General features: G+C 47.7%; 1 protein-coding gene across 1 annotated transcript in view; it reads left to right on the top strand.

Annotated features, from left to right (window-relative positions):
• LOC144165256 (polyamine-transporting ATPase 13A3-like) overlaps positions 1–16,546 on the top strand; it is a 168,988-nt gene that overhangs the window by 22,805 nt on the left and 129,637 nt on the right. Inside the window, exons 2-3 of the mRNA XM_077695384.1 lie at positions 13,057–13,178; positions 13,366–13,533. Of these exons, the coding sequence (XP_077551510.1) occupies positions 13,101–13,178; positions 13,366–13,533 (246 nt within the window). The 5' untranslated portion in view covers positions 13,057–13,100. The remainder of the gene's footprint in view (positions 1–13,056; positions 13,179–13,365; positions 13,534–16,546) is intronic.

Below are 16,546 nucleotides of genomic sequence, written 5' to 3'. Positions count from 1 at the left end.
TTAAAATATCTTGCTTTGCGCCCACAACACGCAATACGCTTGAGAATACAGCTTGTGTAACATAGAAAGTGACGTTCTTAAAGGAGTACTGACACCAAATTTTGATACCTAAAAAATGATATAATTGGCTTCAGTAGTTTGTACAGATGCCTCACAGAAATTTTTGCAGCGATCCGAGGCCGGAATCACATCTAAAATCGATTTTGATTGTCCAGGCCGCGAGCTTCCACAAATCGGCAGCACTAGCGCAATCGCTTTCGGCGTGACGAAACATTGGCCTGCGTGTCTGGCCAGTTCAGGGTGACGTCATATAGTCGTTTTCAGAACCGGAAACGATATCCTGCGCTGCTGTTGTCGGTGGTATTCGTTTGGGCAGGAGACGTGGGCGTAGCTGTGTGAGCAATGCTTGTAAACGTTGCGTGTTCGACGTCTTTGCTCTTCAGTTCGTTGCCGGCGCATGGTGTTCGGCACTGGTGCCGAAAACTGCGCGATGTCGACGGGCACCGCGGCGACGCGGCGGTGCGCGTCGCCGAGCTCGCCCAAGTTGTGCTATGGCAAGCTCGCGGTATGCGAAGTACTGCTCGTGGAAGCCTGTCCGAGCAAATTGACGACGACGTCAAGATGCATTATTTTCCACGCGACGACATGCAGCGCAAAACGTGGACAGAGTTCGTTCGCGCCGGCGGCCGCAAGAACTGTCGCCCAAGCCAGCGGGCTCGGGGTTGCACGGGTCACCTTGGGTGTTGGGAACTTAGTATCGTGGCGACTATTTGATCGCTGGTATCTGTACAATTGCGAATGACCATCCCTTACACAACTTTTCACCACACTTTCATCCCCTTTTTCGCATATGAAGCTTTATTTTGGCAATAATTTCCGTTCCAGCGATGGGCGACCAAGACATCTGCCGCGGCCTGTTTTGATTCTAGCGCGCAGGTGGCGCCATCTTTCTGCCGCTCGCCGCACCGTGGTGCCGGCAGTGCTGGGTCGGAGCGCCGAACCTCCGCCGCCGGTCAGCGTAGGCTTACCATCGCGGCAAATATCTGAACGCCACTTTTAAATTCAGCGCTGATAACAACTCCTAGCACAATTTTCAACACACTAACATCTACTTTCTCGCATGTGGAGCTTCTTTTTCGTGATCAGATTGATTAGAAGAGTGGCGACAAGCTGTTGCTATCACGGTCTGCGCCGGTTCGAGCCGCAGTGATATTAAAAAACGGACGACGGCGAAGACATCGCCAGCCTAATCGCCTGGCCAAATAAAGTTGTTCTGTCTGTCGGGTGGCAGTGACTCATCCGAGTCTGACGATTCAGACGACATGTCGACTGCGCGGGCGCGTCGCGGACCATGTGAAATCGTAGCAGACGATGCGGCGAACGCATGGAGGAAAGAAAAACGTCCCTGACGTCACGGGTGAGCCCGTGACGTAAGGCTGGCCCGCTTGCAGGCTGGCCTTCGAACGGCCATTTTCCCGCGCGGCGACCAAATTTGAAATTGGTTGCAATAAACGTGCTATAATAATTCTGTGTTGGCGGCTGACGGCATTCGGTTCGATTTTCGTAATTACTGGGCCAATAGATATTCTTTACAGCATAAAAACTGAAAGCGAGAAATTTCGTGTCAGTACTCCTTTAAGGCATGCCGTTAGGTTCAAGCTTTAAGGCAATATTGCTGGGTTAAAACCTATGATTTCGAAAAGTTAACAAATACTTTGGTGTCGACCTCCACTAAATTTGACGAAAGCGAAGATTGTTGTGCTGTGCCATGAATTTCTTCAGTTCCGGTGTTGAAGGCCGTGTGAGTGAGCCCCCCATTTTCCCCTACAGGTTGTTCAAAAAACTGAAGCCTGTATTTCATGCATATAAAAGTAACCTAGGCGACAAGGTAAACCCGTGACTGTGTGTTCCGGAGCAGCGATTCTGTCGTATATCGTGCGGCGATTAATAAGTAAACAAAAAAATTTACGCAGTGCCACTGAACGTGGAAGCTGCCGAAGTGCGAAGCAGTGATACAATGATGATGATTGCTATTGGTTTCTCCTTTGTAGCGGAATGAGGACGTGTCATCTTACCAAAAAGGACTAACATACTGATGTTTTGTACTCTTGGTTTAATACTAGCGCTGCTTAGGGCAGGCACGAAAAACTTATTAGGCACAAAGAGGGCCTGTGGCGCCCTCTGGCTGGTTTCGGTATAAGCCTGGCGTTGATACAGAAAGTATTCAAAAGATGGCACCGCTGCTCCTAAAAAGGCCTATAAAAACACACTAGGTAAGTTTTCATTAATGTGGGGTAATTATGGGTAATTCATGATGTTTTCCTAATTTTATAATGTTGTGTGCATATTCGCGGCCTAGGAACGGAAGCGACGATGGCATCGTCGCAGCCAAAGCTCACCACGAAAACTTTGCCCATTAGTATCGTGTGCCACTGTGGAGCCATGGGATAGATATCATCTTTGTAACGCGAGGGACGCAGGATCGCTCCCAACCAGGGAAAGCTGGTATATTTTCGAAGCATCTCTTTGGGTATGTGACGCCGTAACCGCGGAAGAGCTACGGCGACAAGCCGGTCCCCTAAAGTGCTCCGCAATTAAAACACATCGGGTCTTATGTGGTATTTGTGCCTTAGCATCCAGAGTACCACCCAAGGGCGTCACATCTGTGCTGACCCGACACCCTGCCAGAAAGGGAACGAGAATTGGCCTGGTGTACACGCCGCGTGACAGGTGGATGTGACGGCACGTGAGTAAAACAGGTGCATGCACTTAGTACAGCTATGACTGTCAGGAAGCTGCCCCGTGAACTGCGGCCAGTGTGCCTGTCACCGCAGTCTGCGTCAGAACGCAAAACCAAAAGTGAACAAATAGACGCAGACACGACGTTAGGATGTCTGTGATAGTCGCTAGGCTTACATGCTTTAATCTCCAAACAGACTTCAGTTGCCGAGCTAAAACCATTACCGATTGCAAAAGAGCAACTGCTGAAGTAAGTACTAACGTGAAATGTTCTGCACCCGGTTGATACATCCATGCTATAAGGACGCTGAAATGCGGCATTCCGTCCGCCCAGCCATGATTCGCTCACCCGGTGTGCAGGCGTCCGGCGTCAGAATCCACAAGCGTTGATCACTCAAGCAGGTAACGAAATGTCCCAGCAGAACTAAAGGTTAGCTGCCGGGTGCTTATGCGTCGGTATCACACCGCTGCCGTCAAAGATTCCACCTCATCTGCTCTCGAGAAGCGGCATTGGTTAACCCCATCATCTTCAAGCAGACGGAAGTGTGGGTGGGATGAAAAAGGAGCGATCCCATTAGGCAGTGCTTTTTTTTGCGCATTTGAGGGAAAAGTAGAGGCTTTGCTCGGGTTCACTTGGTGTTATATTGTGCGCTCAATGTACGCTGAGCATAGGCCGTCCCGACTGCGGTGCGATGCTGTAAAAACAAACTGGTCGGGATACATGTCACGACTTACGTAAAGGAACCATGAAGATGAAATACAAGTTTGCTTAGTTTGAAGCTCACCCAGCTCCATTCTAGCAACAATAGGAGTTTTAAGTGCGAAGCACTCCTTAGTCGGGCCTACTCCTGCTTCCACCGCCGTCCTCCGTCCGCAGCCTAGCAACGGAGCTAGCTACCGTGCCTAGCAACGGCGCCGGATTTCCGACGCGTGAGGGCGCTCGCATAGCGCCTCCTCTCCCCCCTCGCCTACTCTCCTAAAGCCCCTTTACTACTCTCCAGCTCGCAACACCCTCTCTCGGCGCGCCAGCCAGGCCACTACACTATATAAAAAAAGAACAGCATCCGGCGCCAGGTTTCGATCCGAGATCTTTGCGGCCGCAGCGCGACGCTCTAACGACTAAGCCACGGACGCGACGCTGATGTCAGTGTTAGTAACGCGCCTTATATCTTTAACGCATTCAAGCTATGTCGTCAGCGGCGTGCGTTGGCGACTCAGCGGCGTTATAGCGGCTGCAACAACCCTTAACGGTCCACTTTAGCGACCACAAGGCGGTCGTAATGACCGTCGCATACAACGACAACACAAACAAGTGCTGAAATAAATACTGTCGTTTCACTTTACTTTGCGTGTGTGTGTGTGTGCGTGATTACATTCCCTCTCGAACATCTCTCGAACATACACGTTAATTCACCAAGATTTCCGCAGAGGGACAAACGAGGCGTGTTAAGCCGAACGTGATCACGAGGGGGTGTTAATGTAACTGACGGGCAAAATGCCACCAAACTTCAACAAACTCCCCCTCATAGCATCACCCCGTGCTTCGCACTTCCTCATGCTCCCCTTCGGGGAAATGCGGGGGAATTTTTTCTAACCCCCAAAACGAACAAATATTCAAGAACTTTGATTTTCGCGTAATAGTGACGTAACAGGGCCGGAATGACGTGTAATGGGTAGGCTCTCTAGAAACATTTTTCTGAGCGGGATCACCACGCGTTGGCATTCAAGTGTAACTATTGGCCCCACAACCATCAAACCTTAAGCATCAAATTTAATTTGATTCCCCCCGACCGCCACCCAGTCATGTTTCTTGGCAGCGGCCTAGGTAAGTGGCCGACAATCCTACAAAGAAGATTCTGTGATGCCACAGAAAGTTCCCAAAAGATGGCTAAGGAGTCGCCACTATTTATCTATTTATTTATTTTTATTTTGTATTTATTTATTTATTTATTTATTTATTTATTTATTTATTTATTTATTTATTTATTTATTTATTACAATACCGTCAATGTCTCAATGGGCGTTAAAGAAACGAGCGGGTAAAGCTAAAGAATGTTTAATATTGCAGTCTTGAACGATGACGAGTCAGGGTTGCTGGCGATAGACTCGGGAAGGTGGTTCCAGTCGGTGGCTGCCTTTGGTAAAAACGAATCCAAGTACACATTTTTTGTTGAACTCGGCACGCGAACTTCCAATCTGCAGTCTGAAATGTAAGGTGGCGGTACGAGAAGTTCATGTTTAGTATTAGGATTGGTGAAGTAGATTTTGTGGAAAAGACAGATGCGAGGGTAGCCCAAAGTTAAATTTAATAGTAGATACGCTTGCTGTGCGGGAGTAGTTAGAAATAATAAAACGAGCCGAGGGGTTCTGTATCTATGCAATTAAAATAGAAAGAGATAAGTGGTGTGTGTCATAAATCGCTGAAGCATATATAGGCTTACTCGTAACAAGCATTAGATATAGAAGCAGCGTTAAAGAGACTGCAGCTAGCGAAAAATATCTACGCAAGAAGCCAAGCATGCGGTTAGCGTTGTTAGTGATATAGTCAGTGGGATTATGTATGTTATGATAGATCGCTACTACCGGAACACCGAGGTATTGCTAGGAAAGTTCAGAGCCTACTGCAGAAGAATAAACAAAGTATTCTGGCAGGTTATACAAATTAGAAACTCGGATATATTTGCACTTATTTGTGTTAAGGTTCCTGAGACGTGGTTCAGTTCACACTATAGTAAAGAGGAGTCATAAAAACTGACTTTTCAATGCGGCTTTTCACAGCGATCTGCGAAAAGCTGAATTGAAGAAAAAAATGGGGTCAGCACCGTCACTAATGTAGATAAAGAACAGCAAGGGTCCCAAGACAAAACCTTGGGGAACTCCAGATGATTTAGGGTGCGCGCGGGAATTGTAGTTATTGGGAGTGACGTATTGCTTTCGGTCTGTTAAAAGAAAATTTACCGCCCCTTCCTGAAAAAGTCTGAGAGAAGCGCGAAAGCTTTCTGGCGGTATCAAAACAGCGTCAAAAGTAGGTCAAAACCTGCGCAGAAAGTGCGTCCAACTTTCGCTGAAAGTTCGCCCAATCGATAGTCAAACCTTCGAAGACGCAAATCGTACACTGAGAACGAGCCCCAGCGACAATTTTTTGCGAACTAAATAAGCGAATTCACAAGTTATTTAAATTTATACCGATACGCGGACTATGAGATAAAGGTATGCTATTCTACTCCTTCATGATCAATGCGTGTATTGTCTTACGTAGAACCGTTCCTTTTTGGCGATTTTCAAGTAACCGTTTTTACAGAACGGAAGCCTGCTTTCACGCACGCGCCATATGCCCAGAGATTTATTAGAGCTTTCTGTTCGACCAACCGGTCTATGGGCAAATGCATTAGTTTTTTTTTACAAGACGGCATCGGGCCTTCACTAAGGAAGGTTTCGCCAAAAAGCTTCTGTTCATTTTACTAGGCTGGAATCAAAGTTAGGCTTGCTCAATTTATGAAGTTGAAGGTCGTACCACACGGAATCGAAAGACTTTTTGAAACTCAAGAAAGATAAAATCCAAGACTGAGGCATCATCAAAGTAGAGTACATATCGTTATTAAAAAGTGGTAACTGCGTTTTGCAAGAGTAGTGCTTCCGGAACCCATGTTGTTGCTGAGATTAGACTAAAGTATGCTGCAGGATATACTAATTTAATGAATCTACAGTCCAAGGAATCGAAATGTTGCCTGGCTGAGGCACTGGCACCACCTTTCCCGCCGTCCAATCGTTAGAAAGAGAGCATTGTAAAGGCTGTGTGAAGGTATACAACTAGATATACGACTATAATGAATACGATTCAGTGCACTTTAAAAATTGAGTAGGATTTCCATCAGTTCCAGGTGCTGATGTTTTCGCGTTGTTAATCAGTGATGCAATTCCGACCCAATCAATAATAACGAAATTTATTGGTGGCAGACACATTGTATGTAATAAGCAAAAAAGAGTAAATGCATTTTGTAGCACTTCGCAACCCTGGTTGGAACGAATAGCACATCCTTGTTCATCACAAAAGTTGTCATTTTTCATTGGGGTACATTAGTTACACAGTTTACGGGAGTTAGCTTGCAGCAAACATCGTGAGTAAAAAGCTTCGATTTGCTGTATTCAGGTGCACATTTGTAACCGAAAATAGCGATGTTATAAGCATACTATCTGTCAGCTTTATCTCTCAACACGTTGCGTCGGTATAATGCATTTACTGGTGGCAGAGCGTTGTTATATTTGACGTGAAGCCGGGAGATCTGAAGTTAGGACGTGTGGTACACGCGGATATGAATTCGTCGACCAGTGATAATGCTTTGGTTTTGAGTGCCTCCCAGTTTTCCTCGACTGTGCGATTATCGAAAGTGCAGACGAAATAATCTGTAAATGCCACAAGTTCAACATTGGCGGAAGCAAGATCGCCCCTGCATGATCTCTCACTACAGCTCCGTCACATCCGTCCTATCATCAGCTATGTTTGTTCACGACCTGCATGTTAACCTTGACTCTAACCTTCAGACTGACGCCATCCTCCTCGATTTCGCCAAAGCATTTGACAAAGTTCTCCACGAGCGTCTACTACTAAAACTTCCCGCGTTACATTTAAATGCCGATATATTAGCATAAAGTATTGTCAACTAGCCGTTCGCAATCAGTTTCCGTCAACAATCAAATTTCTAACTCTACCCCGGTGACCTCAGATGTCCTTCAAGGGTCCATCCTAGCCCACTTCGGTTTCTGATTTACAATAATGACCTTCCAATGCATGTATCTTCTAAAATACGCATGTTTGCAGACAACTGCATTATTAATCGTAAAATAAACACAGTTTACGATAACACGACCCTTCAAACTAACTTTCCAAGCTTGCAAGAATGGTGTAACCTTTGGCTAATGGAACTACACCCTAGCAAATGTAAAACTGTTTACTTCCACCACCGTCGAAATCCGATTGTATTGCCGTAAGAAATTGCTGACCCAACCTCGAACTAGTTCCTTCCTATAAATATCTCGGAGTAACCCTTTGTAGCGATTTAACTTGCGCAACGCACATTATGCACATCATTGCATCTGCTAACAAAACACTCGGGTTCTTAAAACGCCATTGGCGCCACACCCCGAACAATGTCGAATTACTAGCTTATCAATCACTCGTAAGAACGAAGTTAGAATACGCACCAGCCATTTTGAACGCAAATCAAGTATATCAATCAACTCGAGTCGCTTCAAAATCGAGCCACACGATTTATTCATTCAAAGTACTCTTACGACGTCAGCATATCGGCACTGAAAACAATCTGGTCTATCATTGCTTGCATCTCGTCGCTGAATTTCTAGTCTTTGCGTTTTTCAGAAGTTTTTTTTACGGCTCACTCGGCAGGCCACTATACATTCTGTCTCCGGCACGCATCTCCCATCGCACCGGTCACCCGCAACAAGCTGCACGTCCGCGTACGCGCGTCGTCGCTTTTTCGTCTTCATTCTTTTTTTCGTGCAGCAACGGGCTGGAACGGCCTTTCTAATGAAATCACCGCCATAACCTGTCCTTCCACCTTTTTGAACACCGTAACAGTTACCTTGCATTGTAATACAATACGGCTGTCACGTTTTCATGTCTGTACCCACCCCTGATGTAATACCCCTTCAACTTTAAGAAAATAAAATGAAATTAAATTAAATAAAATAGCTGCACTGCAGTGCGGCGCTTTGGGGTTGTCTCAGACGACACAGGTGGATTGGCGTAAGCCACATTGTCTTACATGACCCGCCGCGGTGGCTCAGTGGCTAAGGCGTCGCGCTGGCGGGCACGAGGTCGCGGGTTCGATTCCTGGCCACGGCGGCCGCTTTTCTGATGGAGGCGAAAAGTGAAAACGCCCGTGTGTAGGAGATTTCGGCGCACGTTAAAGATCCTCAGGTGGTCAAAATTAATCCGGAGCCCTCCACTACGGCCCGCCTCATCGCCTGTGTTGCGATGGCGCGTTAAACCCTACAATCAACCAATTGTCTTACGTGACCCTAGTTGTCGATTATACCCCATGTTTCAGGAATCGATTACTACCTACCTAACAAAAACAAAACAAAGGCGAATAGCGGTGGAGCAGTGTGGTGGCGCCACCTAGGAGGACTGACGGTAAACAAAGCATCAGTCCACCGCAGGCTGAACAGCGCACTTGAAATTCACTTGAAGACCCGTCCATCTGACATCATGGGAGGTGTCACAAAACACAGGGTTTGGCGGGAGGATAAAAAATAATTGATTAATTTCTTAGTGAATAAAGCATGACTCGCCGCCCGAAATGCGCTGAGAGCCCTCTAAAACACCGAATCTTTGGAAGAACACAAACTTGTGTCTTGTCTGCATGACCCCCTTTTAATTAAGGCCTCAAAACGTTTAGGCGTCACGTTAGTAACTTTCAGATGGAGCGTTGCAACGTGCCAGGCAACTTCCTTCTCATCGCGTGTGTACCGGCGGGTACAGGTAGACGACGACTCATCTCAAAGCGTGACGTTAGGTCTGACAGCGGGCCGTCGCATACCAATGTCGCAAACAAGCGTCGCCCCCTCTCTTTTCCGCGCATCAACCTCGGCGCAGGCGAGCTAAGAGCTGTCAAATACGCGGTTCTTCATTGCTTTTGCCGCACTTTTTACCAGCGAAATTGTTCAAAATAAGCTGATCGCGACTTCGCACTACTGATGCAGTTCCGTAAAATCCAGTTCTCACCGGAGTGACATTCAAGGCGAAACATGGGGGGCGCCCTACTCTACGGAAATGCGCTGGGATAGCTTTAGCGCTGTACGCTCAACATATCAATGAATACGCTGGGCGTTGTTTTGTTTGAATGCTGCGATAAACATGCTTTAAAGAAACTGCCCTCAGTAACGTAAGTATCAAGGCGGAGTGCCGCTGCTACGAAGAGCTGCGCATAATACCTCCATGAGGTAGAGCCTGTCGTTCAGGGCTATCTTCGTAGACAATGAGACACCCCAAGAGAGTGGAACATAAAACGGGTGTTTCAACAGCAGCGCAACTTCCCTATCGCACTTTAAGCTATTCTGATGAACACGCCATTAATGCTTGTGCCTGTCCCGGTAGGGTGCTGGGGGCGCTTTCCTTTTCTCCGCTTCGGTCAGGCCCCGTAAACCTCCTGTTCGGCTACGAATGCAAGATTACGGTCTCAAGAGGCGTCTTGTTGATATAGCGATAGCTTCTATGATTAAAAATAACTCGTTTTATGAGACATTTCGGAAGACGTTTCAGGACGCGAAGCTTTTTCAACACCGACTTAACCGTTTTTTTTTTCTTAAGGATCGGTAGTATCAAACAGATTGTTTGGAAAGCCGAATATTGACCTTAATTCCTGTGCCATGGCTGGGTTTGTAAAATGCAACACACAAATCTTGCACCATTCCGTCTAACGATGACGATGGTTGAACGCGAACCTTTCTCGTGATGGATTTTTCGGTTGGCCAATCCCACACTGCGAGTATGTACCACACTAGTGCGCACCGCTGTTCTGGAATATCCACAGTAGCTCTCGGGTGTGCACTCCGTAGGCCTAACGTTTGGGTTTTGGGGTGTATTAGCTACCTGCTGCTTGGTGTTCGCTTCGACAATGCTGAAACGGGGCATTCGGATAGATACGGCTACGTAATGCGAGCGACCAAGCTTTGATTCCTGCCACGGGAAGCGTTTTGAGGGTAGAAGCACTTTAGGGGCTCGTCTTCTGTAGTCATGGTACTAAAACACCAGGACACTCGTTTTCCAACGCCTCGCGCTAGTAATTAACGCGCACTTTTAAAAAGTGTACAATGAATAAAACCGCTTCAAATCAAGGTAACGTGGTTTAAATAATTGTGGAATGCTCCCTGTCCGCTTCAGCGATAGTTAAGTGCAAGCAGAAGCTGTTTGTAGAGGGTTTATATATTGTGTTACACTCAAGTACCCACCGGCTCTTTACGCTAGGCCTGATCGAGTGGAGTGGTCGGTCAAACAAAGTGACGGCATACTTACCTGGTGCCACGGCCTCGCCAATCGCCGAAGACGAGCCCCAGGGCAAGGCGCAGGCATTGCACTGAGCTCACGTCGACTCCTGCCACTACCCCAAACTGGGGCAGGTGGGGCGTGCAAATTTCTTAAATGCGATTCAACTCAATAGAGGGCGCCACCTCCTCTGCAAGCGCGCGATTGCTCCTCCCAACTAGGCTTTTCCGGCACCGAATCAGCGTGTGGCAAGAATGAGACAATATTTCAATAGTTTCATCCACTGCATAGTTCGCCCCTCACCAAGTTTCAGGTTAGTGTAGATGACCGGTTTTTTTAATAGCGAAGCTGTTGAGGAAATCGTTTGTGTACAGTGTCCGCAGTTAAAATACCAAGAAAAGGCCGAGCGCTCGTGCACGCCTGCCTCGGGCGCTTACTTAAGAGGACCGGCCAACATTGGCCACAAAAGAAAAATTGGCTTCGATCCACGCTGTAGAGTGGTTGGAAAGCAAAGCTGTGAACGACCTCCACAACAATTCCACATCCGACGTCACTTCAATTCACACACGCGGCTCCAGAAAGAATGAAACCAGAGTTTCTGCCAGCCGTTAACTTGGACACACGGGGGCGCCGCCCCGAACGCACAAGCGTCGGCCACACCCGAGCTCGAGCGGCGCACGCCGCCGCTGTAGCCCGGCCATGCGTCGGAAGAAAAAACGGAGAGGAGAGCCTTTCGAAGGGTGAGACAGCGGAACCGAGCCATCCTGATGTGCTAGCTCGGGGCTAAACCACAGCACGACACAAGTGCACACACCGAAACAATCCGGCCTGTGAACTTAGGGATTCCCATTTATACAGATTTAAACTAAATAGTTTCTTAAATTCGACAATTTCGAGGAAGCTGCCGGAACTTTTATAGTCGCTATTATCAGAACCAGTCGCTCCATTCATCTTTTGTAAAACCTGTTAAAACACAACGGAATTGGTATTCAGCCATTTAGAAAACGCAGTCCCATTCGTGACGTACACTGCGCCAAAGGAGGCGCTTCTCTAGCGGCCATATGTCTGTAAGTGGTCTCTGCATCTTGTTTTCCCGCCCTGCAAACCAATCAGTCAAGGATGTTTGCTGTACGACCACTTAATTCCGTCGGGTTCGGGTTACCTAGGAGGTGTTGTCGAACAAGTTAATTACGCCGTGCGAAGTAAGGGCGCAATGGACGTGAAGCTACGCCAACGCAGGCCCAATGCCGTCGCTGAAGCAGACGACAAGCCGACGGAAGGGTCCCGCCGACGCGTCCGCCGGGGTTAGCACGGGTGCCAAGGGAACGCTCAGTAAGAGCGCCCTATCGCCGCGCCATTTACACTCTGCTCCATGAGTGATAAGAGCTCTCTGCGTCCTCAGCCGCGTTGGGAGTTTTTTGTCCTGCCCGCCACGAAAGAACCGTCGGCTGTTACAGCTAGAAAGCTTTGCTTTAAAAACTCCAGGGTTCGCTGTATCGTAACAACACTTGCTCGGAAGGAGAGACAGGTCATAGCGTACACCCGTCGTTCGTTCGTCCTCGTGTCGTCGTGCGCATGTGCTCTGTTCCGTAGAAGAGCCGCGAATTCAATGTCGAAGCTGCCGTAGGCGATCGTTGACTCCCCATGGCCGACCATTAAAGATACCCAGGTGGTCAAAATTATTCCGGAGCCTTCAACTACGGCACGCCTCATCGCCTGTGCAGCGTCGGCGCGGTAAACCTCACAATCAATCACACGGCCCGACAGCGGATTGTTTAGTACGGCCGAGGAAGAGACCGCGCTTCCAGAGGCTCGGCGTGCAAAGCATCCGCTAGAAACAATAAGTCGCGCTCGCAGAGCGGCGCACGAAAATGTCGACCAGAACGACGAGGTCACTCTGCCCTTGCTCAACATAAGTTCATTGAAATGCCAGGCCTCGTACGTCAACCACAACACCACAAGGCTACTAAAACTCAACTTTGTGTCCTTCATTGATCACCTGCAAGCGCTTCGTCATTCAAGACTTGCGCGTGAGGGCAAGCATCCGTGAATTGTTTATTTCACTTCACCCACGGTCTATCATCATAATCGTCAAAGCCCATTGGCTTGCCTGCAGCGTGTATTGGCGTACAACGTTGTCAGTGGGGGTAGTAAAGATTTGCTTTCAAAGTTGATAATTTTTAGCCAGCGATCAAGGCGGTGCTCGCCTTTTAGGCGTGCCTTTGGTCCGGACGGTGCGCACTAAATGAAGCAAGGACGTCGGGTGCGTGTAGCGGGGTAATTCACATGTGGGCTTTTTCGTCTTCACGCAGGATCGGCGCAAGCACAGGCTCCGGCGCCTGTCGGGGTTCCCGGCATGGCATATCAAGTGCGACCGGAAGACGAGATCCTGGGCTTCGCGGCGGTCATACGCGAAGGCACCGATGAACCACTGGTACTTATTTTGGGGACATAAAGGGGAATTTGGGACCCGCGTTTGGCCTCCCTGGGCATTAAATCGTTCCGTTTTATTGTGCACGGCGAGCTTTTGTAGTGGGCATAGGGTGTAGAGTCTGTGATAAATTCAAATTTACTCCGACCAGTGTATTTCTTGTGTCCACAAGCTGCACGTGTCTTTTTAGGAAGTCTACGGGTATGCGTTTTCCCGGTGGAGACTTACGATGTACAATGTCCTGTCGGTGCTGAGTCTGGGACTGTTGCCCCTGGTGACGAGCTGGAAGCCCGACTGGTACATCCAGATCACCTGCACAGTGTGCGAGCTGTCGACAGCCACGGTTCTAATTGTAAAAGTAAGTGCCCCTCATCTCAATCTCTAGAGTAAATAAGCCACTCTTCTGAAATTGAAGGGACACCAACTACAATAATAGACAAAACGATGTCGCCTTTTTGCGAGTTGACATGCGGGAAATCTTCAGGGTTGAATTATTACCGTTGCGGAAGACGTGGTCTGCGCAACCTTCGTGTTCTCCCTGAAGTCAGACTGAAATATGTGAAAGACAACGTGGGTGCCGCTGAATTTATTCACTGAGTTTATTAGATGCCACGCATCTCTTGCTCGGGGGTATGTCCCTCCATTGTCGTTGTCGCGCCTTTGTGCGCACGCTCACTGCACATGCACAAACTCTCCTCCGTTCTTCTCGCCAACAGCTGTGTGCAACGCGCTCTCTCTGTCTCATTATCATAACAGCTGCGCGCGCTTCGCTGACGCTTCTATCTCGCATTTGCTCTCACTGCGCATGCGCAACTCTCCTCCGTTCGTCTCCTCTCCTTCAAGTGCTGAATATAAAGCGGTGAGGGTGCTGCGCCGGTTCAGTCAAGTGCGTTCGCTTGACCGCGTTTGACTTTGCTTGTGCTTCGCTTGACGACGACGACGACTCCGTTGCTTCTTCCGATGTAGTGCGATGGAAGCAACAGTCCCGTCAGCGAGTGGTTTGACACAATCGAGTACCAGCGTCAATCCAAACGCTGATGGCAACTCTCTCATGTCGCGTATGCATGTGCATGAAAAGTAAAATTACGCCCATCTTCCCGCGTATGAGAACACCCGCATGTGATGGAATGCATCATACGCGTTCACAACACGTTTCACGCGATTTAGAGAATCAACCCAATGGAAACGCCAATTGAACCCCCCCCCTCCCCCCCCCGATGCGTCGCATTACATCAGGGTTCCCTGGCGGGAAGATGGGCGTAATTTTCAAGGTGTGGTATTCGGGCAGTAATCACGGTTCCGTGCGTGCGAATAGGAGTGCTGCAAAGCGGTACAAAAATACTGTATTTGCGCGACTCTAATGCGCAACCTTTTTTTTTTTGCTAGAAGCAGCCTTCGAATTCATGTGCGCGTGACAATCGTGCCCAAAGGCGAAGCCGTATTCAAAACTGCCAGCAGAATTGCCGTTGGCCTGAACACCCCAATAAAACCCAACCCAATTCAACGAAAAACAATGCATCCACAATGCTTGAGTACATTTTGGTGCGCTCGCTGCTTAATAGGCGTCCGTTAGCCAGCTCTTGCACACATTTCTGCCGCTGCAGTTAGCACCTCGTTATGGCTCCGAAAAAACTCCGAAAAAATACCAGTATGAAGCGTCCATCAAACGCAAGGTAATTTTACTTGCAGGCAGCGCGAGGGTTTCAGCGTCACTATGCACATGGGATTTCCGGAGGCATGAGTGCGCGATTGACGCAAACATAACAGACCGATATTTTCATGCACGGCTTCACTGGCCCTGAGCACGGAAGATTTTGAAATCTTAAAGGCCCTTTGTCGGAATTCATAACTTTAGACGTCACGGGCCGCCGGTTCATTCGTCGCTAATTTATGAAGTTCAGGGGACTTGAAATCGCAAACCCTTTTAATGTTCCCTTTTGCAGATTTATTGCCAGCAGGAGCTGGATAAGTAATATCACGAAGCACAAGAGATTTTCGCTGCCACATTTGCGTGCGTCAGACAAATTAAAATATCTTTTTCTAGGTACGTTACGTAATGTCTTTCGCATCTGCGCGGTAGAATCGGCGTGAAATTACTTTTTCAAATTTTCCCAACTGCGCGTTCCTAGAAGATCGTGCAAATACGTACTACATTGTGGTTGCAGAGCGTTACTGAAGTACTCGTATACGATCCGGAAGTCTCCCAGAGCAGTGACTTCTGCGAAGCCTATGGAATGCTGTCGCCAAAGTCGTCGAAGGTCACTTATGGCGCAATAAACGATTGCGCCATAAACGGCCGTAGGGTCCACCACATCGGCATTTCGGGGAAACCCGTGCTTTGAACATTTCCGTAAAAGCTTTTACAATTTAATGCAGCATACACGGCCGTTTGTCCAATGGTCATAAAAGAAGGTTAAAAAGCGAATATCACTTAACGTTATCATGTGGCTGCCATATTTCTAGCTGCATTTCAAAAATGACAATAGGCTTGAAGATGGAAAATTTTAAAGAAATACTAAGTCTGCACTCTCGTGAAGGCCCTTTCAGCAGTTATGAGGCGAGAGATAATGAGAAATTACACATTTAATGCGCAGCCTACAACTCTGTGCAACTTGCAAGAAAGAATAAAGAAACAAAAAAAATGCTGGGTAGAGGGTAAATAGTAAAAATTACCGTACGGCAAAACAGGGCCTTGGGAGTTCTGCGGAACCACCTCACAATGCTTAGGGTTTTAAACACAAGAAAACTAAGACGTATTTGTCGGATGGCAAAAGTAGCCACATAGAGGACATTTTTTCCCATATGAACTGCTACCCCGGGACACACAATATCTAAAAGTGGGAACAAAAATTCACAGGTCAAAGCAAAGAAACTGTTACATGTGTTAGCTGCAGTAGTGACACAGTGAAGACGAGAAGGCGCAGTTCAAAAATTACTTTGAGTAGTATTGAGCTTCCCCACCTGAAAACCAAAAACTTAGTCACCCTCAAAAAAAAAAATCTGCTCAACCGGAAACACTTGGAGACAAGCGATAATCACAAGAGCCGTACAATACCCTCTTAAAGCGCAAGAAATGGAAGGAGCTTCGAGTACTTGAAGAAACAACAACCCTGGGGGTGATAAAAACCCGTATCAACTAAATAAACACTCAATTCAACAAGCACTTGGCGCACTTCTTCAGTTGTACAGCACAACATGGCTGTCTAGACTGTGGTGAAAAGCATGTAAGCAATTATTTCCGTAGAAATATTACGCGGGAAACATCCGTGAACACCCAAGGTGTGTAGACGAATTTCTCTCGTTGCATGCTACTTCTAAAATATCATACGTTTCAACTTACTTGAAGTTTTTGTACGCAACGGTTTTTCTGG

Source organism: Haemaphysalis longicornis, unplaced genomic scaffold (genome assembly GCF_048455015.1).
Source record: "Haemaphysalis longicornis isolate Haplotype H1 unplaced genomic scaffold, Haemaphysalis longicornis Haplotype H1 scaffold_14, whole genome shotgun sequence".
In the NCBI taxonomy this organism is placed as follows: Eukaryota; Metazoa; Arthropoda; class Arachnida; order Ixodida; family Ixodidae; genus Haemaphysalis; species Haemaphysalis longicornis.
The sequence above is the reverse complement of the archived record's forward strand: the minus strand, read 5'-3'. Positions and strand labels throughout refer to the sequence as shown.